The sequence below is a fragment of the Lynx canadensis genome, chromosome D3 (genome assembly GCF_007474595.2).
Source record: "Lynx canadensis isolate LIC74 chromosome D3, mLynCan4.pri.v2, whole genome shotgun sequence".
NCBI lineage: Eukaryota > Metazoa > Chordata > Mammalia > Carnivora > Felidae > Lynx > Lynx canadensis.
Window position 1 is genome coordinate 40,163,567 of NC_044314.2, and position 26,025 is coordinate 40,189,591.

The 26,025-nt window shown below is 43.1% G+C and overlaps 2 protein-coding genes across 2 annotated transcripts in view; one reads left to right on the forward strand and one right to left on the reverse strand.

Annotated features, from left to right (window-relative positions):
• Positions 1–846: 846 nt before the first annotated feature.
• LOC115528022 (serine/arginine repetitive matrix protein 1-like) lies at positions 847–4,598 on the reverse strand. Its single transcript, XM_032595329.1, has 4 exons — positions 4,047–4,598; positions 3,550–3,907; positions 2,987–3,219; positions 847–1,920 (listed from the first exon to the last, which is right to left on the reverse strand). The coding sequence occupies exons 1-4, from the start codon at positions 4,596–4,598 to the stop codon at positions 1,843–1,845; spliced, it is 1,221 nt and encodes a 406-aa protein (XP_032451220.1). The 3' UTR covers positions 847–1,842.
• Positions 2,540–26,025, forward strand: part of KLHL14 (kelch like family member 14) — a 104,183-nt gene continuing 80,697 nt past the window's right edge. The window contains exons 1-2 of the mRNA XM_030336764.1: positions 2,540–2,591; positions 4,651–5,643. Coding sequence (XP_030192624.1) covers positions 4,694–5,643 — 950 coding nt within the window. The 5' untranslated portion in view covers positions 2,540–2,591; positions 4,651–4,693. The remainder of the gene's footprint in view (positions 2,592–4,650; positions 5,644–26,025) is intronic.

Here is a 26,025-nt window from a genome sequence, read left to right on the forward strand (position 1 = left end):
TATTTTGAGATCTACAAAGCACATCTTACTTCCTTTTTGATAAAATGGGAAGATGACAATAGCTTAATGATCAATACTCTTATTGACCTTTGAATTTAGTTCCAAATACTTTAATGGAAGCTCATACAAGATAAACATCAAAAGCATACTATACAAATTATATTCTCAATGTATGAGAATTTGGTGATACTCCACATACTTGATAGCTTTAATTGCTAATGACACAGACCGCCCCCCCCCCCCCGCCCTCAACAAAAAGACTGTATATTACATTTACACAATCTTCTTGTTCAGGACCTAAATAGGGGAAATTCAAAAAGGAAAAATTCAAAACAAATAGTAGGGCCAGAATATTTGGATAATCTATTCTCTTTCTTTCCCCTGCTCTAAACAAAAAATCCTTTTCTATTACTTTACCATGTATTTGAGCTTTTTGTTATGCATACGAATATCAAATGCAGCATCTCAACAAGATCTGAATAAAGTATCTTACTCTCAGACAACCTAGGACCTTGATGGAGAAGGGCCTTTGTGAGGAGTAAAATTCTTCAGTTGGATCTTTCTCCATTTATTGAAGAGCAAATATCCCACATGCATGTTAATGTTTATTATTCTAAATGGGGAATTCCCTATTTCTAAACCAAAGAATTTTCAGTTTCTCCCCCCCCCCCTTAAGCAGGTTTCTTTCCATCTCTCACAAATCAAAAGGGAAGGTGGAAAGACAGCCTTTCAGTGGTGCCCTGACGTGTATTTTAATAAGTTTACTAATCAGAGCACATATGAATTAGAATGAATCATATTCATATCTTTAATGGCAAAGAAAACTCAATTTAACTCATATCCAGCTTTCTTTCATGTTCCTTTTATTCAAGGGCATGCCTTCTTCTTCTTCTTCTTCTTCTTCTTCTTCTTCTTCTTCTTCTTCTTCCCTCCACCCCCCTTCTTTCTTTCTTGGACACCTCCAACCCCAACCCCCATTGACAACCAAAATGCAGGGCTATAAATGTAAGGGCGCAATACATCATGAAATGAGTCTAGAGAACGTGTCCTCTACCAAAATACACATGAATCTCTGGTACAGCTGAAATTCCAGAATCATTCTGGGCTTCGTTCTGCATGCTAAGCAGGGTCAAAAATGTGAGCTTTATGTGGTCATCCTTATATACCAGATGAGGTCCAAAGTTTAAAGGTTACATTTGTGAAATTGCAGCTGGGCTTCCTAGCACTTGACTCTCTAGCTCCTGCAAATCAAACACTCCTAATTGAAAGACATATCTGACAATATGATAATCTTTCAATTAAAAAAAAAAAGTGACTTCTGAACCCTTATCTGTTGAAGAGCTGACACAGAAGTTCCGAGATGGTTGCTTAACCAGACAAAATAATAGAGAAAATATGTTTTCCAACAAGATCAGAAAGCTTGAATAGTACAGGGAAACACACGTAAAGAGAAGGGCTGTCCTCTATTCCGTCCTACTAGTTCTAATTTCCCACCCCCCCCCCCCCCCCCCCCCAGTTTGTACACTCAGCCACTCACCTCTTAGGCGAGGGCTAGTGTCTTTCAAATCAGACACAAACCCCAAATATCAAGACACTAGAAAGTGGCATCCTGGCATACTTTGAGATCAGACGGTTTCTGCATTTCATGGGGTGGGGGTGGGGGTGGGGGAGCAGCATACCAATGTAGTGAAATCTGGAAACAACAGCATATATACAGACACAAAAAAAAGTTTGCATATTGCACAGAGCGCTTGAAGATCATAAATCTATGCATGAGAAAGATGTAGTGGAAATTTTGGGGGGGATTAGAGTTTATTTTTGTCATCTCTGTGAGACAGCTACTCATTCATCCAGATCACAGCTAAGAAAAAAGCTGGTCACAGAAATTAGCAGTTTCAGCTCAGCAGCGAAGTCGCCAGCCTGTGAAGGCAGAGAGAAATTGACTAATTAGCAATGCGCACTAAAACTTGACGGTTCTTTATAGAGAGAGAGAAGAGAGAGGGAGAGAGAGGGAGAGGGAGGAAGGGGGGGCTCGCTTTTTCCCCTTCTTTCTTCCAAAGATGTTTGAAATCGCAGTCATTTACGCTCGACAATTTTTACAATAGCCTTGAGCCATAATTTTGCGAGTCTCTCCAGCATCCATCCCCCTGTATGGTCTCTCTCTACTGGCCAAGCACGACCGTTTCTCTCCCCAACCGTGGATTTCCTATTACTCTCGTTACGACTCACTGAGCCCCAGGCCCAAGGATAATGATGTGTTGTTTCTTGGTAGCATAATTTGTCACACGTACATTTTTTCTTCTTCTTCTCTTGCAGAAAGCTCTGCTCCCTCTCTCTCTCTCCCTCTCTCTCCCTCTCTCTCCCTCTCTCTTTCTCTCTTTTCTCCCTCTCCTACATTTTCTTGCTGTTGCTAATTCATGGTGATCAAATGATGTACGACAAAATAAATTGTAAAGAGTGATTGCCTGGAGTTGGGATCCAGAAGGTGTTTTCCCCCTCCCAAGGAGAGAGCAAACCTTTAAAAAGGAAGGACAATTGATTTTTGGGGGGGAGCTTAAGTGAGCCTTGACTTTGCAGCTGGTTGAAAGCAGGTAAGTTTCTGGCCTTGTGTCTGCCTTGTGTGTATTTTGTTCTGTCTTTTGGGTTGTTGGCGGGGGAAGGGACGGGGAGGGAGTGTTTCGGGGTGGGGGTGGGGGGGGTTGTGTGGCAAACGCTCATAAAGAATAAAACTCCTATGGCAAGAAAAAAGCAGATGAGGGGGAAAGGCAAAGGAGGAGAGCAAGAAGGAAGGGGAACAGGAAAATGGGGCGGGGGGGGGGGGGGTGGGGAGCGAGACAACGAAGCGGGGAGAGCGAGAGAGAGGTATGACCGGGTCCAGTTAAAGGGAGAGACTCTGGGAGATGTTTCAGGAAAGCCCGAGCTTTGGGGGGCCGTTGGGGGAGGGGGTCCTGCCGGGGGAGGGAGCTCGAGGGAGGTTAGGGTCCACCTGGAACGGGATGGTAAAGTGAGTCGAGAGGAGCCCAGTGTGATATAAATAGGAAGCCGGCGATCCAGGACTGGCGCCAGGCAGGGCAGAGAGTGAGCCGCAGTGGAAGGGGCAGGTCCGGCGGGATCCCTCGGAGCCGGGCGGCGGCGGCGGCGGCGGCGGCGGCGGCTCTCCCGGGCGTGCGGGCGGGCGCGCGGGCGGGATGTGGGCAGAGGGTCCCTTTCTGCTCGGCCCTGGAAGGTGCAATTACAGGTTAAGGACCCGGCGGATCGATTTCGCCTCGCCTCCCCCGGCCTGCCGTCCTCCGCCTGGATGCGGGCGGCTCAGACTTTTTTTTACAGAAGTAGTTCCAGGGCCAGGAGAGTGGGGGTGCCCGAGTGGGGGGCCGCTGGGGCTTGTACGGAGGGGCTCGGAAGGAAGCTGCGGCTTCGCGCGGCGACGCGGGGTGGGATGCGGAGACCCCGCACGGAACCTCCACCTCCCACCCCACCCCACCCCACCCCCAACGTTGGCCAGCCCCCACCCCCTCCCCCAACACCTGCCAGTTAACTTGAACTTCTCACAGTTGCTGGAGTTAAAGCCTGTGTTCCTGCTGCCCTGGGAGACGCAGCCTTTCACGTGAATCCCTCGGGGCCTCCGGGCTCCGGCTCTAAAGCCGCCCCAGTGGCCCCACCGGCTCCCTCCTCGCCTTCCCCGCTGCCGCCCCGCGAGGGAAGGGGAGATACACGTCTGAACTTCCGCGCTTTGAGATGCGGGGGGGGGGGGGGGCGCGGGAGAGAGGAGGCCGGGGGTGGGGGGCTGAAAGGATTCTCCTGCCAGGTCTGAAGGCGTCTCTGGAAAATGAGCAAAACTGAGCGGTGACGGGGAAGCCAACAGTTTGCGAAGCAGGGAAGCAGGCAGGGCCGGGGTGAGGGAAATGAGCTAGAATTGATAAGGACAGCTCCCGCCTCTGCCGAGTCCACTGAGCTGGTCCTCACCGCGCTCCGCTGCACTTTCCCGGGAGAAGAAAGGGCTTTATCTGCTACCTCACACTGTTAGCCTAGGAGTTTCTCGGGGCAGCACGGATAATCGAGGGGGTTCCCAGCTTTCGGAGGGCTGAGAATCGCCCACCCGCACGCTTGTCGGGTCCCCTTCGCTCCCCCCCCCCCAAACTGGACCAACTGCGAAGAGCAAAGCTGCAGGCACAAGTTGACCTGGAACCTCCGCCGACGGTCGCCTCTGCGCTCTCGGGGAACCCCCGGGTCCCCACTCCCTGGCCTCTCCCTTCCTCAGGCCCGGCATGGACACAAGCCCACGAGGTGTCTCGGCCTCCGCCGCCACTTTGCCGTCGCTGCTGCCACCGCTGTCGCTGCCAAGAGCCGAGCCGGGGTGGTTTTAGGAAAGTGAGGGACGAAGTGTGTGGGCGGTGGCGAGAGGAGTAGCAGGGAGCTGAACCCGCGCCCCGACCCCAGACAGGGCCCATTTGGTGGCGCTCACGGATTCCTTGCCTTCCGACCTTACTCCTAGGGTCTGGGTCCTGGGGCGCGCCGGGCAGGAGCCGAGCTGAGCACTGATTGTTGTTCTTCACCCTCCCCTCCCCTCCACACCCTTCCCCACCCTGACCACACCCCATCCCCTCCACTACCCTTCTCCCCTCCCTCCCATCCCCCACCCCTGTGTGCCAGGTTGGAGGAGGGTTTAAAGCCAGGTGCGCCGAGTCAGCTCGCCATGTCCAGATCCGGGGACAGGACCTCCACCTTCGACCCCAGCCACAGCGACAACCTGCTGCACGGCCTCAACCTGCTGTGGAGGAAGCAGCTGTTTTGCGACGTGACCCTGACGGCCCAGGGCCAGCAGTTCCACTGCCACAAGGCCGTGCTGGCCTCCTGCTCGCAGTACTTCCGATCGCTCTTCTCCAGCCACCCCCCTCTCGGGGGAGGGGTCGGCGGCCAGGACGGCCTGGGGGCCCCCAAGGACCAGCAGCAGCAGCAGCCGCAGCAGCAGCCGCCACAGCAGCAGCCGCCGCCGCCGCAGGAGGAGCCCGGGACTCCTTCCTCCTCCCCCGACGACAAGCTGCTGACCAGTCCCCGGGCCATCAACAACCTGGTGCTGCAGGGCTGCTCGTCCATCGGGCTGCGCCTGGTGCTCGAGTACCTCTACACGGCCAACGTGACCCTCTCCCTGGACACGGTGGAGGAGGTGCTGTCGGTCAGCAAGATCTTGCACATCCCCCAGGTCACCAAGCTCTGCGTGCAGTTCCTCAACGACCAGATCTCGGTGCAGAACTACAAGCAGGTGTGCAAGATCGCCGCGCTGCACGGCCTGGAGGAGACCAAGAAGCTGGCCAACAAGTACCTGGTGGAGGATGTGCTGCTGCTCAACTTCGAGGAGATGCGCGCCCTGCTGGACTCGCTGCCGCCCCCCGTGGAGTCGGAGCTGGCGCTCTTCCAGATGTCCGTGCTGTGGCTGGAGCACGACCGCGAGACCCGCATGCAGTACGCGCCCGACCTCATGAAGCGCCTCCGCTTCGCGCTCATCCCGGCCCCGGAGCTGGTGGAGCGGGTCCAGTCAGTGGATTTCATGCGCACCGACCCGGTCTGCCAGAAGCTGCTGCTGGACGCCATGAACTACCACCTGATGCCCTTCAGGCAGCACTGCAGGCAGAGCCTGGCCAGCAGGTAGGAGACAACAAAGAGGAGGACGGGGGGGCGGGTGTGGGGGGGGGGCTGGTGAGCGCGAAAGGCCGGAGGGAGGGGAGGGGGCAGAGGGGAGGGGGAGAGGGGTGGGCTGTGTGGGAGGCTCCGGCAAGCTGAAAACAAACGCAAACAAACAATTTAGACTGTGGGGAAAGTTGATTTCTGAGTCCATTAAAGGTCAGCAGGGAACTGGCCTGAGAGCATCCCTGAGCGCTAGAAAGCCTGTGTTCTCTCAACATCCCCAGAGCAAGAAATGCGGGACTTGTGGACTGAAATTGACAGGCAGGTGGGGCCACAGGCCGGGGCAGTTAGAAGTGCAGCTTTGCAACCCTCTCTAACCAATCCTCCCTCCAAATCTCAAAATGAGCTTGCTTAAGGAAAAGGATCCTGCGATGACAAGTCCCCAGCCCACTCCGCCTCTTCCCTGCCTTGGGTGAGCACGAGCGCCCTGGGGATGCTCCATGAGGAGAGCTTTCATTCTTTCTGTCAGACACTCAAGGTTTGCTGCTGCTGCTGCTGCTGTTGTTGTTGTTGTTGTTGTTGTTTAGTGACTGAGGTCTGCTCCCTTTGGAAGTTAGAGCTCCCAAGGGTTTTGTCTATTAGGGTCACTACTGGAAATTCTGGCATCACCTACCCAGGCAAACTTTTCTATCTTGAGGAAAAAGCCCTTCCTTTTCACTTTTAAAGGAGAGCAAAGCAAGAGGTTGCAGGGTGTCGGAGTGAATCATGCCTTGTAGCTCCCATCTCTAAGGGGAAACAGCTGAAAACTGGGAGGAGGGCTGTCATCTGGCTCCAGTTAGGTCCTCGTGCCTGCTCTGAAGTCACAAAGAAGTTGGGGACTTGTTGTTGCTCTTTGCAATGTGTCTGTGTGTGCTGTAAACAGGGCTTCACATCAAAGGGGAGAGAGAAATGACGCCTGCTTAAAATGTTGCTGAGTTGTTTGTTGGTTTGTTTTAACTGTAGGCATTGACAGTCGTGTTTCGTTGGCTCCAATTTTAAAACCCCTTTTAGTGAGCCCTAGCAGAGGGTTTCTTTCTCTTTTTAGAAAAGAGAAGCAGTATCGTCTCAGTTTCTCATGATAAAACATCATGATTTCAGAGGTCAGGCGACCCCAGCCTAATCCAGCAAAGTGTTACATGGTTTAAAAATCCATCTTGGCATTTTCCCATTCCGAAGGATATCTAAAGAGGGGGGGGTCACTATGTGCAGTTTTATGGAATTAAATATTTATTTTTAGTCAGGATGTTTCTAAAACGTCTAGAAACGTTTTAAGAGAAGGAAGACAGTTTAGACAGCACTGGGGTTCAGGTGAGGCCCACAGGGGTATGGGAAACCTTGGACTTACAAACCTTCTAAGTTGATTTTCTAGTATTTGTGAGAGATGAGTTAATGAAATGTGTCAAGAAATGACAGTAGGACAATAACACAAGCAAGAACCCAAACCCTTGGGTACTTGAATAGTGAGCACAGGAGTCTAAGTATGGACAAGAACATGAAATGTATTTTTATTTTGTAAGAGTTCTTCATTCGTCTAAAGATCAAAACTTAATGTGATGGGCAGATGTCACCACACCAATGGGCACTGCTGATTAATATTCTGTAATCTTAACTTTTATCACTTCTAAATGACCTACAAGTATACTTAATTTAGCATATATTATACATATTCAAAGAATTCACAGACAACACAGCTATAGTCCTGAACATGTATTTGTTCATATTTTTAAAAGCATGTAAAATCTAGCATAAGTTCAGAAATCCAGAGGGATAATAAGATCAAGGCTTAACTTGTTTTAAGAATGATTGGAGGATAGGAGCATTACAGATCTGATCTCATAAAGAATTTCTCAAGCCCTTGATGCACTTCTGTCTAATAAGTATCTTCCAGGGTCCAGTGTTAGGACAGTTGACTGTCAAAATGCAAAATCCATTTTCCACCTTAGCCTGGCTTCAGTAACCAGCTGGGGCCTGCTGGCTCTGCCCTGGCGGGTGGCTAAGATAGCAGGCTTCCCGGCTCCGTGACGACACCTTCCAGCTTCACTGGGCCATATCATTTGAAGGATATGTAGTGGCGTCTGACCACTAAATGCTTACAAGTGTCATGGATGCTGCAAGAATCTGATACTTCTGCGGTAGGAAGAGAAACTGTATTTTTCCTTAAAAGCGGAAGATGCAGAGAAGAAAACAGTTCATGTGAGCCTATTGATGATCTCAAAGTAATACAAGTTCGATTTTGTTCCATTATTGATAACTGTGGCATTTTAATTTTTCGGGATTAATTACATTATTCTCATTTTAATGTGCAGAAAGAATGTAAGGCTACCCATCAGGATCTTAACTTCAATGTAGACAAAGATGCTATAAGTTGCGACCAATAGTATCACATTGGCCCATTTATTATAGCGTCAGCGTAATATAAAAATGTTCTCTTAGACTTACATGTAGTTTAACAGAAGGATAAATGTGTTGAACAATTGCTTTTGCAAACGCATCACTTATTGAAAACAATTGACTAGAGATGCACAATATTTATTACTTTTTATCCACCTAAATTTCTTAAGGTCTAAATATGAAAGAAATCCTCAAATTTAGGCAAGGGGTTGAAAAATTAAAATTGACTCCTCTGTTAGAAAAAGTACAAAATATAAGGAAATAGAATGACTTCACAAAGAATTTACTTGTTTAAGAATACGTTTTCTCTATAGAAAGTAAGGCTATTAGTGTAATAACAATATTTTTAATATTTTTAAAGATTATTAAGTAATTTTGAATTTTTATTACATCTAGAAAAATAAAGCAACCCAAGCCTACAGACCTTATAAATACCCAAATTAATTTTTAATCTTTGTTTTAGTTGCTTAGTCTTTCCAAATATGCCATTTATGCTCAAATTTGTATTTTATCTTAGCAAATTAAGCATTGAGAATGATAAATTAAAAATAAGAGACTTATTATCTTATATGCAAATATATGCATAACTAATTTAAGAGAAAAGGACTTGGGTAGACAAAACTTAAGACATTTGAAGTCTTATTTCTTATTTTCTTTTTGTTTTTTTTTTTTTCAAGAAATATAAAACTTAAAAAATAAGTTCTTGAAAAAGTTTCTGGGAAAGTCATTATTGAAAGCTTCTAAAGCATGAAAATTTAATTTAATAAGTGACATAATATGCAATGTTTAAGGCATTAAAAAGTAAATATCAGAAGACATATAGTCTAAGTTTAGCTTAAGTAATCCCCAAAGTTTCTTTTTTCCTTGTATTTTTAAAAATTGAATGCATAATTTAGTAGTCGTTCAAATAAGTCCATTTGGACTGCATTCATTACCTTCCTGTTCACATTTTCATTGCATCTCACACGATGTATAAGTAAATGCTCATTGAAAGTTGAAAGAATTAAGATTATAAAATAAGAAAGCTTCAGTGTCGCACTTCACCAATGTGTTCCTCAATCTACATTACTAACGCACATAACAAAAGCCTATTGAACCTACAGGAAAACACCTGTCATAGAAAAGCATTAGTGAAAATAACCATATTTTGTAAAACATTTAACCATCAGCTATTACAGTCCCTTTTACAGTCCTGTACTGAAGTGTACTTTTTCAGAGATTATATTTTATAGAAGACAGAAGCCTACCTTATAAAGATTTCACTCTCTAAAAAAGTCTATTTAAAGATTTCACATAAATTAATTTGAAAAACTATTTAAACATCAGAAGGACAATTATCTATTGGCTAAAATGACTTGTAATGATTAAAAAGCCATTAGCTTTCCTAATACACAGTTTTTTGATTCCTGGCTTTGGTGCTTAAAAAGTGTCTCTTTAAATGTAGGACAATATTTTCGATTGGGTCTCCTCATAAGGCCTGAAAAACAACCTGAGCAAAGCAAACTAATCTTTTATCCATGTATTCTCTAAATTGTTACTTCCTTTTATATCAATTTGATGCCCTCGAATTAGAAGTTGTTAGGTAGTTAGATTTTTGTATCAGAAGTTACTCAACCATTCAGAACACAATTTGTTTATTATGTGAAACAGGACCATTGATTACAAAATTATACCACAGGTATGGGAGCCAAATAGTTATATCCTACAATCAAAAGGCAATTAGAGTAGATATTAATGTGTTGTATTGGCTTAGAGGATTTACTGACAAAAAGTGGACATGTTTAAATTTTAATTCATACTTGTATTTATTCCATATTTATGAACATGTGGAGGTTTACTCATTACCTTAGCTGATTTCTAAGTATCTCTATTTTCTTAACTTAAAAATACAGTAAGAAAAAAAAAAGTTCCTTTATTTACAACAGCCACTTCATACCCGAGGACGTTCTAAGCATTTTACAAACATGAACTTATTTAATGCTCAAAACAGCCCTAAGGGATGGGTACCATAATTAACCTCATTCTATAGATGGATAAACCGAGACACAGAGAAGTTAAGCATTTTGCCCAGGCTTGCACAGCTGGTAAGTGATGGAGCCAAAGTCTGAGCCCTGGCACTATGGCACTGTTCTCATCCACAGTGTTCTGCTTCTTGCTATGAGCCTCTCCATGCGAGGATATGATCTAGTGATCATTCTTAGAGTTATACATAGACTCAAGACTTTCCTTGTGGAAAGAAACATGTGAGGGTTAAGTATTAATAGATCTCACTTTTTAAAAAATTAAGGAAAGATGTTGTTCTAGTTCTGGGGTCAGAATTTTTTTTTTTTTCTGTAAAAGACCAAACAGTAATTATTTTTGGCTTTGGAAGTCACACGATCTTTGTTGAAGCTACTCCACTCTTCCCTTGTAGCACAAAACAGCCAACGACAATATGTAAATGAATGGGCATTGCTGTGTTACATTAGAATGTCACTTGTGGGCACTGAAATTTCATATCATTTTCACATCTTAAGAAATATTCTTCTTTTTAAAATATTTTCCCCACCATTTAAAAATGTAAAAACCATTTGGCGGGCAGGGGGAGTGGAGGGGAGGCTATTTAGAAACAGGAGGCAGGCTGGATTTGCTCTGTGAGTCATAGTTAGAAACCTCTGTCTTAGGCACCTGGGATACATCGGTGACCAAAATGGACACAAAATTTTGTCCTTCTTCTAGTGGAAAGAATCCAACTGATCTTTCTTTCTCTGCTTGGAAAGAATACAAGTCTCAATAATGCTACCAATGCCAAATTAGTTTCAATTTTCCATAATAAAACTTAAGAATTTAAGTAGCAATCTTAAGAAGGTAAATAGTAATTAATTTAAAAAGTGAATGAGCTGCTCATTTTTATCAAGCATATTATATATAGAACCAACTAACATAGTCATTATTCAGAAGAGGTTTAAATATCATTTATATGATATTTAAATGATTTCCAGTAGGAAATTAGATACATTTAACACATTGCTCAGATTGACGTGCACATATCCAGCAGGCTAATCAAGGCACATAAATGAGTACATGAACAATTGTTTCTCTAAGTGCCATCCCAGATCTCCAGCTGCTTTGATCAAATGGTAAGTGGTGTCAGGACTCTTGACTTTGGAGTGAATTTACTGGATTGAGTATGCCTATAGAACCTCCCTGCCTTCTCAAAAATGACTACTCTCTGAAGAAGCACTGTTGTAGGTTTGTAGGTTTGGTTCATGTGTCTGTCTCCCTCAGTAGATCAAGCACCTGACCTTGATCTAGAAATGTGAGTTCAATTGGAATTGATATTGGCCTTAAATATAATTGAAGTGAACACTTAGGATTTGGTTCAGTTAAGTGTGAATTGACAAAGCTGATGCTGAACTAAAAATGAAGGTTGTTTTGAAGATTATTAGACACACACACACACACACACACACACACACACACACACACTGCTGTTTACCAACAGTGATAGTAGCTATCATTATTGAGTACGTACCATGAGTTTGACATATTACTTACATTCTTTCTAGTCCTTGTAACATTCTTTTCATCTTTTTAGCTATTAGAAAATTGAGGCTCAGAATTGAGGCTAGATAATTTTGTCTAATTATCTAGATAGGGTTGAGTTGGAAGTCGGTCATCATCATTTGAAGAATACTCCCCTGTTATGAGTGTATATTATAAATATGGCTTGGACAGAAAGCAAACTCTAATCCAAGCCTTCCATATCTTTGTTTTATCACACCACAGAAGAGATTAAAAGTTACAACTTCCTAATGCTTCTTCAACCCACCCAAACAATGAAAAGGAGTGAGAGGAATATATTGGAAAGCTGAAATCTTTTACCATTGGTCTACCATACCTAATTATCAGTTCTGAGATTAAAAAGCTATGTAATGGGTTTGCTGGGATTTATCACTATGAAACGAACGTACTAAAAATACAATAAGCCAATATATTTTAAATAAATTAATAAATATAAGAACTTTAAATTTAACTATGAAAAATAACTGTGAAAATGGAACAAACTAAAACAAAGCCTAGGTGCTTGAATTAGAACCAAGAGGTTTTTTCCTCTAGGTTTCTGTGCACTGAGTACTAGAGTGGTATCGCTTTGTTTCTGTGAGGACAATAGAGAGCTATTCACACTGGTGATATTTATAGGTGATGAATACAACAGGTAGAAGCCAGAATTATAAAAAAAAAAAAAAAAGCCTGTATATTCTAATAACATAAAATAAGATTACTCTAATTGGAAATTTATTCTGTTTATATTTTGTTTCAAGAAAACCATTTTAACAATTGTTATGCCATAAATGTTTATACCTTCTGTCATTCACTTAGACTTTCAGAAAATATATTCATTGTTATGTCCTTTCCATTAACTTCCAAGATAATTCATGATGCATGAATTACTAATGATGATTTCTTTAAAAAAAGAAACACTATTATGATATAGGCAGGAGAATGAGTTTAACCAGAAGAAGGACTCTCAGTTGTAACACAGATGAACCAGTGAATATGTCTGTTTCACTGTGAATATTAAAACAGTCTATCTAGTCACAAATAATATTAATGAAAATAGGGTTAGGACTATTTGCAAAATCAGAATTAAGGCAGAAAGGTAGTATAGAAAGCCTACAATAGTGGGGAAATGAAAGTAGTGAATACTTATGATGCAAAGAGAGAAGATAAATCCTAGGGAAGTGAAAAAGAAGAAAAAGAAGCAGTAAGGAAAATATAAGGCAATATGGGAAATCAAAGAAATTATTAAAAGATAAAGCATCTGAAAAAGAAAGAAAAAAAGGACTAGCAGTATAGAAAGATGGGCAAGGAAATTCTAGAGCTTGGAGAGTAAGTAAGTGTTCAATATTTATTGGACAAAGAAGTACAAATTTAGAAGCATTTAAGTCACTACATACCCAACTTATATAGTTTACAAGGTTATAGATGGTGTTCCATTGAAAAGAAAAAAGTCAGTCCTTAAAAGAAACAAAAAAAAAAGAATGTTTCCCCAAGAAAAAAAGGTCAATCGTGGTATTTCACTCTTAATGATTCAGTTCAGTTCAGTAATCATATATTTGTAATCTGAGTTAATCAAGACATTTTATTAAAAACTCTGTGTTCTTTGGGTGCATGAGTGGTTCAGTTGGTAGAGCATCCAACTCTTGATCTCAGGGTCATGAGTTCAAGCCCCACATTGGGCGTGGAGCCTACTTAAAAACAAAAACCTCTGTGTTCTTGTGCTAGTTAATGCAGTACTTTCAGAAGTGTCAGAGTTCAAAGGGGACAGTCTGTTATGCCAAAGGAGGAGATGAAAATATAGCGCATTCTTTGGAAAATCATCTTGATAATTCAGTATAATTGGAACTGGCAGGAGACCTGAGAAGCGAGGGGACCTTCACAACCTTGGGCAGCTTTTCTAAACCCATGCCTATGACCAACCGACCCCGACAGTGGGAACTTGGGATCATGCGTTGCAATAAACCACCAACAAGAAGTTCTGATGTGGACTATCCCCCAAGTAGGTATTGGCATATTGCTGACTCTGTGTAGTTTACAGTGTAAGGAAAATGAATAAAGAATTACATAAATCAGTCATACCGGTAATACATGCTATAGAGTAGCCAACTGCCATGTAGTGGGACAACATAACCAAGTGCTATAACCTCATCGGGGTGGCCACAGAAGACTTTCTCTACAAAGAAGTTTAAGATGAGCCTTGAAAGATAAGATATCCAGAGTGATGGGTCTGGAGGAAGGCAAGGTGTGCCTCCCAGGGAAAGAACGTGCTGGGAGAAGAGAACACACGTGAGCACCAGGCAGAGAAAAGTTTGGTACCTTCCAGAGCCAGAAAGAAAGTGTGTGTAGCTAGGGGTTATGTGGGAAGTATTGTCCAAATCATAGAGGAAGGACCTGTCAAGGATTATCAAGTACATGGCTGAATTCCACAGTGGAAAAAATCAGCATTTTTTGTTGTTGTTGTTAATTTGAACTGAGACAATAAGCAATAATATGGTAGAAACATTGCCTTTGAAGTCATAAACCTAAATATGTGTCCTAGCTCCACTTTAGCTGAACCCCACATCAGTAAAATGGGTTAATAATTATAGTTCTACCTGCCAGGGTTTTGGTGAAGATAGGCTGAGACAATGAAGGAAAACAAACAAACAAACAAACAAACAAAAACATAGATATATAGATATATACAGATATAGATATATGTGTGTGTATATATACATATATGTATATGTGCATGCATATAACACACATATGTGTGTTATACATATATAAACAGAAAATGCTCTTTAAAATTAACTTACTAATTTTAAAAGATACATTAAGCAAAATTTACTCGAATACATTTTTGCCTGTCAAGAAACCTCTCGAACATATCTGTGATTTCACTGGAGCACAGAATTAGTCAGAGACTCTTAAGACCAGAAGAATGAAGTAGAGGGAACCCGAAGGTGAACACAAGGGCATCAGAAGGAAGTGGGAAGATTAGACTTTCTGATTACTCTCAGTAATTTATATATAATTCTTCAAAGGGAAAATGATGGCCTTTTTAGGTATAAAAGCCTTCGGTTTCTTCCATTCATAGAGGAGAGTCCGTTTTCTTTTTAATCTCATAAAGTCAAGCTTGGAGGCTTCGTTTTCTGCTGTCCCTGAGCCCCTCACATGCATATGTCAGGTCCTGGGCTCCCAGCGCGCCTGTGAGCGGTTGGTAAATTGCACCTGCGCAGGGACTCTGAACTTCCTCAGAGCTCAGCTGGGCCACCGTATGGAGACTGGCTCACTGGAGGCTGCAGAGAAGTGAACTGAAGAATTACAGTCGGTTTCACTTCCCTGCCTTATGTGCCTTCAGGTGCCTCTGAAGACAGGCGAGGCCGGTGAAATGGAGAGGAGGAGGAAGAGAGACAGCACCAATATTAGAGAAGAAAGAGTCCTTGCAAATGTAAAGGCATTGTGGAAAAATGCGGATAGATGGATGTGTGTGCGTGTCTGTGTGCGTATCCACAGCCAGAGTGCGCATTGCCGGCTGCCAGCTTTAAGTTTTTCTGTACAGAGATTTTCGACATGTGTTTTTAGCAGCGGAAGGTCTATTTTGTATGTGGGAGTGGATGCAGCTCAGTCAACAACTCACAGTCTGGCTCTGAGTGAGGAATTACTGGGTTGGGAGAATCAGTTTTTCACCAAAAGAAAATAACTGTGTATGTAAATCCCGCTTAGAACAAAGCAGCAGACCGCTGTGTGGCCCTGATTTTCAGCACCCCTCAAGACCAACCACACCAGAACGTCCTGGGCAAATGGAAGGGGTTAGAAGAGAGAATGTAATACCTGTGAGTCCGAGAGGGAAACTTTGAAGGAAAAACTTTAATGCTTTACTATGCACACTAGAACCTCAGCACTTTCTACTTCGTATGCATTAACAGGGTTCAGTGATACTGTGATGGAACCCAGCCAATATTGGTGTATTATATAGAGGCAGAAGTGTGTGCCTCATAGCAAAGACCAATTGGGTGGGTTGGTAACTATGACAACTACACCACGACTGTCAGTGGCAATCCCTGTAATCTCCCTATTTGAAGGTTTTCCCGAGTGTTCATCCAAAATGACATTTGTAGTTAGGGACTACAAAGTAAAGCTAGGAAATACACATATATGAATAAGGGAGAGAGTATGGCATAAGAGGAGGTACCAATGAAATGGTTATGTTATAATGAAAATATCTTAAACAGTTCTATGGCATAGTAATTAAGACCCAAAAGTCACACAGACGTGGGTCAGATCCTACCTGGACCACTTATAAGCTGGCTTTCTTTAGGTAATTTACTTGTTTTCAGATTGCTTACCTAGAAAGTTTACATACTAATACCCACTTCATCTGGGCAATTCTGAATGTTGGAAGAATGTAGGTACAACACTAAACATAGTGCCTGGCTATGAACACTTAATAATTGATAGATTTTATTTTCACAAGAGTAGTTCTATTTATATCTAATTTGCTCTTCTGTTTACTTGTTAGGACTCCTAATACCATACGATATGTTCTTTCTAGAGCTGGATTCTCATGGCATGAATCCCAAGTGTTGCTCTGATAGTGATAACGTTTCTGCTAAAAGTGTCCGTTTTATCCACCTTCGAGTGAACTACAGAGCTTAGGCCAGGCTTGGAGTCTGTTCTGTCCTCCTCATCCATCCATGTCAGCAATTGGAAACATTAGAAAAACCATGGTGGATTCATGTCGAATGGCTTTCTTGAGATGTAATTTACATAGCATACAATTCGTTCATTTGAAGTGTAAAACCCAGTAGTTTTGGAGTTGTGCGGCCATCACCATAATTAATTTTAGAACATTTATCACCCCCCTCCAAAAGACCCTATATCTGTTAGCAATCAGCCCCCATCTCTCCCCTGCTCCCCTCAGCCCTAGACAACCATCAATCCACTTTCTTGGCTCCGGAGATCCATAGTGTTGCTTTTCTGGACACTTCCGATAAGTGGAATCACACAATACGTGGTCTTTTCGACCAGCTTCTTTCATGTAACAAAATGTTTTCAAAGTTCATCCACATTGAAGCACGGAATAGTACTCCATTCCTTTTTATGGCTGAATAGTGTTTCATTGTTTGGTTATAACACATTTTATTCACCCATCAGTTGGTGGGCATTTGAGTTGTTTCCACTTTTTGCTGTTATAAATGATGCTGCTATGGGCAATTTGTGTACAAGTTTGTGTATGGACCTATGTTTCCATTTCTTGTGGATGTGTATATATATGTATACTGGGGAGTGGAAGTGCTCATATGGTATTTAGAAAACAAGGAACAAATGTTTCACCTTTTGGGGAGCTGTCAGGTTGTTTTCCAAAGCAGCCGTGCCACTTTGCATTCTCACCAACGGGGTGTAAAGGTTCCAATTTCTCCACATCCTCACCAATGCTTGTTGTCATCTTCTTGACCATAGCCGTCCTTGTGGCTGTGAAGTTCTAGCTCACTGTGGTCTGCATCTCCCTAATGGCTAACAATGTTGAGCCTCTTTTCACATGCGTATTGGCCACGTGTTCCTTTTGTTTTGAAAAATGTCTATTCAAAGCCTTTGGCCATTTTTTAGCTGGGTTGTCTCCTTCTTATTGAGTTATGAGCCTTTGAAGCATCTTTAGTAGTGTTTCTTAGGGCTCCTGCATCACCCCCAGGGCCCACCTTCTGCAGGAATTGGGTGTTGCAGCCGATGAGAATGCAAAGAAAATGCATGCTGACGTACAGTGGAAAACTCTCAAGATAAGCTGGTATGACACATATGTCTATTACTAAAACTCCTGGTGTTGGGTACGACAGGAGAAAATATCTGTGGTTGACTTTGTTGTTTGTTTTCTTCTTCGTGTGATGATTTTGGCTTTATATTTACTTAGGCATTGTATTTCTCAACCAATAGTTTGGACTTGGTGAAGCAAAAATTGTATTCAAAAAACTATCTGTTACGTACTTTATTTATTTATTTATTTAAATTTTCTTAGAGGTACATAAGACATTTTTATTCAAACTCTGTTTACACAATAATTATTTTAGGGAAACGTGGGGAAACTCTTTGGTTGCCGAGACAATGACATGAGGTGAAATTTTTTGGTTGCCAAGACAATGCTAATGCAGAAGAGCCACTGCAGAAGAAGAAGACATATGTAAAAAGAAAACAAAACTGCTAAACAAGTGCTCTCCATTGGAAGGGGAGGCAAAAGTGTTCCTTATGGGGATCGGCAGGAAATAGTACAGCCCAGAATTTTCAGTCATGGCTGGGTTTCAGCTGAGGGCTTCACTACACACATATCACCGAGGCAGTTTCTGACGTGGAAAAGCTAAATTCAGCATGAGAGTAACTTGTCCTCTTCCATCTTCCTTTGCTACAGTCTCCTGGCAGTTTTCCTCGGGGACAAAAAATACCTGGTACTCTTGACAAGAAATTACGTTTACTACTCTTAGTAGGTTAGGCATGTTACTTCACTAACTGTTGCTTTGAGCGTGTGGATACGGAAGTATGTTCAGCACATTGTTTCCTAAACTGAGTGTTTATGCTTCTGGGTGGACGGTTTCTATTTTGATTATGCATCTGTTTGAGCAATCAAATTTTTGCTTTCTGTAAAGGTTTATGTCTCCATTACATAACAAAGAAGACTCCAGGCCATCACAGATCTGGGTGCAAAGTGGTAGGAATTTTAACGTGGATTTCTTTAGCTGGATACTCAAGGGGACAAAATGTTTTCAGAAAATATGATAACTTTACAGTTCTTAGTATGCACTGCCAACAGATCCCAAGAAAGCAGGTAACCTCTCCAAATCGGTCACTCGCGTGTGTGTTTAGAAGGCAGGCATCTTCTTCTGTCTGTGGAGGTCTTACTCACGGAGAGAAGGTACTCATTCTAGGCAGTCACTTCAGTATCCTTAGAAGCCTAACAAACTTCAGCTGTCACTCAGACATTCTGAGAGTAAACACTTGGGAAGAGACAAAAGCAGATGAAGCAAAATGGAATTATGTCAACATCACTGTAATGCACTCACATGAAGTCAAGGCTTGTGATTTCTCCAGACTTAGGACACAGCAAACGAAACCAGCAGCAGGTAGTCTAAGTAAAACTCTATTCCAGGGAAGAAGCACCCCCTGTACAGACAGGAGCCCCTCAAGCCTTCCATCAGCCTAGTCAAACTGAGAGCCCGAGCTCCAGAAAACAACAGTCTTTTTGACCTAGAAAGAATAATTCTCAACTCTGAAAGATTTTTCTGGAAAATGTTTCACTTTTTTTATGGCAAGGAAACTATAGGGTCTCAGAGCGTAAGAAGCATTTAGAATTTCTGAAAGCACAAAGAAATTCGTGTCTATGGCTTTATAGCCACTAATTAGAGTCCGCCACAAAAGCTTATACGAATCACTTCTCTCCATTAGCCGTATTTGTTATTATCCCTACTAGCTGCCCTTCCTCTACTGGAACATTGTTATCCATTAACATTTACTGCATATGTACGGTGCTTGGGCACCAAACAGGACTAGATAAGGAGCCTGCCTCCCCATATTCCAAATTCTCCATATAGAGTGTAGCTGGTAGGCTGCTATAAGGTATGGTTATTTTGTGGTGAAATTAGAAAGATCCTTTCTCGAGGTAGTTGTGCAAGTTTGACCATAGAAGGCCCCTTCTCGAGGCTTAGTTCCCAAAAGTGAGTGTGAGCCTCATTGGTCTCTTCTGCCCTGTGGTCCTGTTGGTTGGACAGTTGTAAGGAAGTCTGTATTAGCCTGGTTGAGCTGCCACACAGACTGGGTAGCTTAATAACAGGACTTTGTTTTCTCATAGTTCTGTGAGGCTGGAAGTCCGAGGTCAAGTTGCCGGAAGGATTGGTTTCTGGTGATGCCTCTCTTCCTGGCTTACCGACAGCAGCCTTCTCACCATGTTCTCACATGGCCTTTTCTGTGGGTGTACTGGCAGAGAGAGTGGGACAGAGATTTCTGGTGTCTCTTCCTCTTCTTATAAGGACATCAGTCCTATCGGATTAGTGCCCTATCCTTATGACCTCATTTAACCTTAATTACCTCCCAAAGACCCTGTCTTCAAGTACAGTCACATTGGGGGTTAGACCCTCAACATATAAATTTGGCAGAAACAATTCGGTTTATAACAAGAGCCAGTGATAGGATGCAGGCATCTGAAAGCAGGTTAGGGACGCTAACTGAATTGTTACTTTTCAACTAAGTCTGTACGGCAAAGTTATATAGGCAATTGAGCAGTGATCCAAGTCAGCAATATATTAATAGCTCTTCCAGCAATACAAAGCCTTTATAAGAGAAAAATATCCTCTTTCCTCGACCTCAGAAAGTCTTGCGTGAGTCAGTAGTTCTCTTAAGAATCAACAATAGAGATTTTTAAATAAATATATCTTCCCTAGCCCTACCTCAGAGATTCTTCATGAACTGATCAGGAATGTGGACCCAGGAACCTACATATTTAGCAACATCCCAGGTGGTTTTGCTACTGGTGGCTTTTGGACCACACTTCGAAAATCATAAGACTAAACAAAAAATTGCTTCTGTTTTCCAATTTGCTACATATCTATGATAGAAGAAGGGAGAAAATGCGAACAGTAATTTACTGAAAGATACGTCTGAGGGAAATGTGTTGCAAAATTCAAAGTACTCTGGTAAACTAACATGAGGAGAGGGGAAATGGGTGATAGAGAAGGTTATTGGAATTACCAGACTCTAAGGGATTTATGTCCTCATGATGAGACTGGGGTACCTACTGCACCAGAGAATTTTCAGAATAAGTCAAGCCACACAGTACAGTGTTCACAATTCAGTTTTAGAGAATGTGGTCAATTTTCCCAAGATAATTTGTTTCCGCCTGGCAAAGATCTGATAACTGAAGAGGGCAGTGTCATGCGTTGGCCGACTGGGAGGGTCTGTGAGCCTTCCACACAGATGCCCTTTGCAGGGGGAACGCTGGAGAGTCTCTCAGCCTCACAGAGCCCTGGAGCTAGGGTTTACTTTAGCATTAGGCCCTCCAGGGTTGGTGAAGCAGCAAAGAACAGAAAGAACTGGCTCCCCACAGGGAGGGAGAGGAAAAGAGGAGGAGGATAAGAGATTCCTATTTCACCCACAGCAGCAGGGTGTCCCTAAGCTGGATCCCACAAGCCACACCTCATTGTCTCCACAGCATACACACACACACACACACACACACACACAGATACACCCCAGGCCTGCCTCAGTCCCTTGCTATGTGTCTACCCAAAAGTAAGGGCAACCTTCTTCATTTGTCTTAACCCCAGGATGGTTTCATAGAATTATTCTTCCCCTAAACTCAAATTCTGGGCCCGTTTAGAAGGTATCAGCCGAAACTCCCTTTTCTTGAATTGAAGATGGACACCTATGTGTTGCCATGAATATTCCAAGAGAAGCCTGGAGTAATATATTCGGCTCCTAACTAACTTTTCTCACTGTCTTCCTGTATGGCCACTCCTGCAGTGACTCTCCAACTGGAAACAGCCCGCTTGGCGGGAGGCTGGCTCCAGTTCCTCAGAACAAGCTTCCTAGCTTCCCCAAGAGAAATCTCTCCCTGGAGTTAGAGTAATGGATAAAATCAGGCTCTAGATCATGAGGTAGGATCTAGCCATGGTCCCCCTCAGCATCAGGAACGCTGATTCCTTCGGAATGCTGATTTTGTTAATCTATTCGTTTTGACCGTTGCGTCCCAGACTCTCAGAGACAAGGAATTGTAGCCAGGTCTGTTATATCCCGAACGTGAATTTTCAACAGTATCCTTGTGTCTTTCTGCACTTCTTCTTGGGCAGTGAGCAGGTACCAGTTTCCTCAGGTCAGGAAGTCACTTTATCTCTTCAAAAAGCGGGCCAGATGGGCTGGAGAGAGAAAGAAAGAAAGAAAGAGAAGTCTCAATAATGAGACTGGTTCTCAGGAGGCAGCAGAGTCTAAAAATTGAGCTTTATTAGGAGTTTAAGAGCAGGCATTACTTATGAGTCCATCACTAGCGTGAGTAATGCTCTATCTCCCCCTGTCACCGAGCTACACAGAGCTCGAATGGCTCCTCTGTGACAGGCTGCATAGAACCACTTCTCCCTTGAACAAGGAGAAGAGCTTTCTCCTATCACACAAACGTTGGTTGTCCCTGCCAGCTCGTTCGGTAGCAAGCATCCGTGCTAGTGAGCAGTGAGACCCGGTGTCCCACGCGCAGGCACGAGGATTAGTCTAGGAGGTAATACTTGCCACTCAACTTCCTCACAGGGATGTGAGGAGGATTAATGAGATGCCATTTCCATTGCAATTTATGCTCTTCAGAAGAAAGGCACTAAGTACTAGGTATTAGAATTAGGGATTATATAGGTAATCAAGCAAAGAAGATATTCAGCTGCTTCTAGTTGCTAAAGGAAGCTTTAATCTGGGAGGTGTGGAAGGAGCAGGGCAGGGCATGCAGCGGGTGTCAAGTTGGCCGGAAGCCATGGTCCCTCGTGAAGTAAAGGACCAGGGATGGAGTGTGAAGTGCTCTGTACAGCGTAAACATGGCCCTGTTCTGGCCCTTCAGGCTTATGCGCTAAGCCCCGGGGAGGCCTGCATTTCATGGGTTCAGATGAACGCTTTTTTGTCGCATCTACCTCTACCACCATTAACCAGTCTACAGGTTTGGTTCCAGAGGAAAGAGGCAAAGGCACGAGCAAACTACCCCATCCACACACAGGAAGACATGGTCACATTCCCAACTCACCCAGAATTCGTATGTGCCAGGGAAGAATTGGGGGAGACCCTGGCGAGCTACAGTGGCTGAGGTGAGGGGTGTGAAGGTGGTCATCTGGGATTGCGAAGTGCAAAGCCATAGTCAGCAAAGAGGTTGATCTTCTCACGGCCAAACACGTAACTAGTGGCAGGGGTGGAATGTAACCCAATGTTTAGAGATTCAAATTTTAAAGTCCCGGTTTCTTCCATTTATTATAGCGTGTCCTCAACTATGATGACCTACCACCGGGAGGACGTGAGGCAATTTCAGACGGTACACAAAAAGCCCTTTCTAAATTTCTCGTAGCAAGTTAGGTAATACTGCGTTTCAATTTTTTTTAACGTGTATTTATTTTTGAGAGAGACACACACACAGAGCATGAGCGGGAAAGGGACAGTGAGAGAGGGAGACACAGAACCTGAAGCAGGCTCCAGGCCCTGTCAGCACAGAGCCCGACGCGGGGCTTGAACCCACAAACCGTGAGGTCATGACCTGAGCCGAAGTCGGACGCTTAACCGACTGAGCCACCCAGGCGCCCCCGTTTCTAAAAATTTTTAAATGGTTATTTATTTTTGAGGTATTACTAGATTTGAGCATGTATTGGAAATAAACAATTAACCCATGAAGCCCATAATTCATAAATACAATTGCTTAGAGCAGTAATTCTCAGTATTACCTGTGCAATTGAATCCCACAGAAAGCTTTAAACAAACAAACAAAAACCAGTGCTGGGTCCCACCCTGGGTTGTTAAACCAGAATCTCTGAGAGGTTGCCCCCATTCTTGATACTTTGTAAAAGCTTTCCCAGGTGATTCTGGGAGCAACCAGCCCTGGGAACCTTAGAGTAGAATGGTATTACACATTTTTTTAAGTGAGCAGTTTTATGTTTTTTGTTTTTCGGTTTTTTTTTTCTTTTTTTAGTGAGCAGTTTTAAATAAAATATTAAATAATATCAGTGTGTGAAGATAGCAAATATCATGAAGGTTCAATATTGTGCTAATAACTGAAATTTGGTAACATTTCTCTATCGGGGTAGCTCCCCTTCTATGAGACAATAATAATCTCAAAGAACAAAGAGAAAGACAGAGGTATCCACTAACACTCATGGATGTGTGGTAACGATAAGACTGATTATTTGGACATGTGCAAGTAGGCGTAAAAAACAAAAGGGTTTGGGGCAGTGCAGAGTAAAGGTGGCAGGTTAGATCTGGGTGTGTGTTAATAAGACTGTACCCCAAAGTATTACTCTCTGACTCTCCCACCTTATAGTTCAGAAACATGACTTTTCCTCATCCCCTTCTGCCTTCTCATGTCCTCACCACCACACTCACTGACTGGAAGTTAAAACAGATGAGAGGGGGAAAAAAGATGATAAAGAATCTGTAATGATGTGTATCTCAAAGGTGGGATTACCAGTGACTCTTTTCACGCATTCGTTCTTTAATTTATCATTTTCTCATTCACACAAGAAGTATTTATTGACCACCTATTAGATACTAAGTCCTTTTTGCTTATAAGTATAGACAGAATTTTTCTCAGCAAGCATGAATTGTCTTTATGATATGATCAAGCAAATCTTAAAGTTACTTCCATCTTAGAAAAACTGAATAATGTGTACAACTGACCAGTCCCCTGTCATCATGCAGCCAGACTCACGGTGGTAGGAAGAGGGGCAGCACCAATGTCAGAAGATGGGAAGCTAAGGCATTTTCAATTACACTTGACCCTGAGAATCACAGAAGGGTGGTGTGAGAAAACCCTAGAGACATTTCCTCTGTGAAATAGAGGAAATAAAACCCATCCCGAGGCACTGGAAAAGATGCCCAAGCCCTTTTTCCTCTATTCTTTCATCTGTTAAATGGGGATAATGATACTTTGTGTTTACCTACCTCAGAGAGGCATTATCAGGTCTATTTAAAGGCTCTTCCGATGAAAGCTGCTGTGTAATTACCAAGAACAGCTATGATAAAGAAACCTAAATACAACAGCAAATCAGCTGGAACAAATTCTCAAGGGAGTTTACTTCTCTGGAAAAATTTAAGAAAAGGGTAGCAGCTGTCCTCTGGGGACTTTTGGGAACTGTTCTAGCTGGAAGTTTGGGGAAGGCTAGCTGATTTTCAAAGTCTCCTCCTGGCCAATCACTCTGGATCTTCCTCTGCTTACTTTTCCCCATGGTCTAAGCAATTTCCAGCTGAAATTCCTCTTTCAAGTTTTTTCAGACCTTAACTCAGAAACTCTTTTATCCCTGAAAAGAATCTCAGGGAAGGCATTTACCTGTGAAAGAGAAAAGGGAAGTTACAATGTGGGGGAAATGTGCCCCCTGTAGATGATAGGCAATGGGGAATTGTTTGATAGTTTTTCAAAAGAAGACTGAAGTAGTTGATAGTTAACATCAGGCTTTGCTGAAATTAATTTGACAAATTTATTCAAATTTGAGGGGAGATTCAATGGGAGTGCAGAAAGGAGAGACACCACTGCTACATCAGCTCGGGAGAGAGCCAACCCAGCTGAATCAGGCTAATAGTGGTCTGACTGGGATGAAGAGACAGGCCGAAGAAACTTTACGGCTCTAGAATCTATAGGACTTGGCAAAAAATCGACTATAGCAAGAAAATGGCAGAAGGGTCACGATTATCATAAAACTTGGTAACTTGAGGTGTGCCTGGGTGGCTCAGTTGGTTAGGCATCGCCCTTGGCTCAGGTCATGATCTCACAGTTCATGGGTTCAAGCCCTGCCAGGGGCTCTGTGCTGACAGCTCAGAGCTTGGAGCCTGCTTCAGATTCTCTCTCTCTCTCTCTCTCTCTCTCTCTCTCTCCCTCTCTCTCTCCCTCAAAAATAAACATCAAAAAAAAATTTTTTTAATTGGTGACTTTGATAGGGTTTGGTGACATCTTTAACAGAGAGAGATGGCAGACCAAAGGGTGAGCAGGTTGAATTTGTTAATGAGATCTGGATCCACACCACTGTAGGAAGCCCAGTGGTTTTATATTTTTGTGAAACTTGCTTATGCAGTAAAGATTCTGGCTATTTATAAACAGCACGACCTATGGTTTCTGAAAGGCTTCTAAGCAATAGAAGAAAAAGTCAAATGCCAATGATTGATTTTCACATGAGTGATTTGTAAAGTTAATAATCATGCATAATAATAATTGTTATCATTAATCAATTGATTACCATGGGAACGACATAAATATTTTCCACATGTGAGCCAAATGTCAGCTGGTGGCTTCCCAGATCTGGTAAAATTGTTGGAAACCCCACCAATCTCATGGCCGGTGGAAACCCAAAACCATCGTCACTTCTGTGAATCCCTGGGGGCTTGCCTCATTCTGGCTTTTCCTGCCTTCCAGACCAACACTGTACATCCCTGCTGTACCACCAGATGTGAAATTGTCCTTTCTCCCTGCTAGTAGAAAATACCAAGCCGTCATAGGTTTAGTAAAGTCCATTGAAATTGGAAAGTAATGGGAATGAGTCAAAACTTCTTCCAATCTTCTCCAGCCTCTCCCTACTGGATTATGTTGGAGGTATCAGTTTTTCTCTTCCTTCACTATGCAGAGACACTTATTTTTCAAGGCATCAGCAGCACAAAGTACTTTTCATTTGTTAAAGGGACTGGCTCTAGAAGGTGATTTTATTCACAACCATTTATTTTCCCATTACACTTAACCCTCACAGCACCCCC

What these genes read in the sequence shown, in the direction of transcription:
- LOC115528022 (XM_032595329.1), bottom strand. Translation starts at nt 4,598, where the DNA reads ATGGGGTGTGGTCAGGGTGGGGAAGGGTGTGGAGGGGAGGGGAGGGTG. An exon ending in AGGCTTTAACTCCAGCAACT is followed by an intron (nt 3,220 to 3,549) that starts GTGAGAAGTTCA and finishes TGCACCTTCCAG; the next exon opens with GGCCGAGCAGAAAGGGACCC. An exon ending in ACTTTACCATCCCGTTCCAG is followed by an intron (nt 1,921 to 2,986) that starts GTGGACCCTAAC and finishes CTGCCTTCACAG; the next exon opens with GCTGGCGACTTCGCTGCTGA.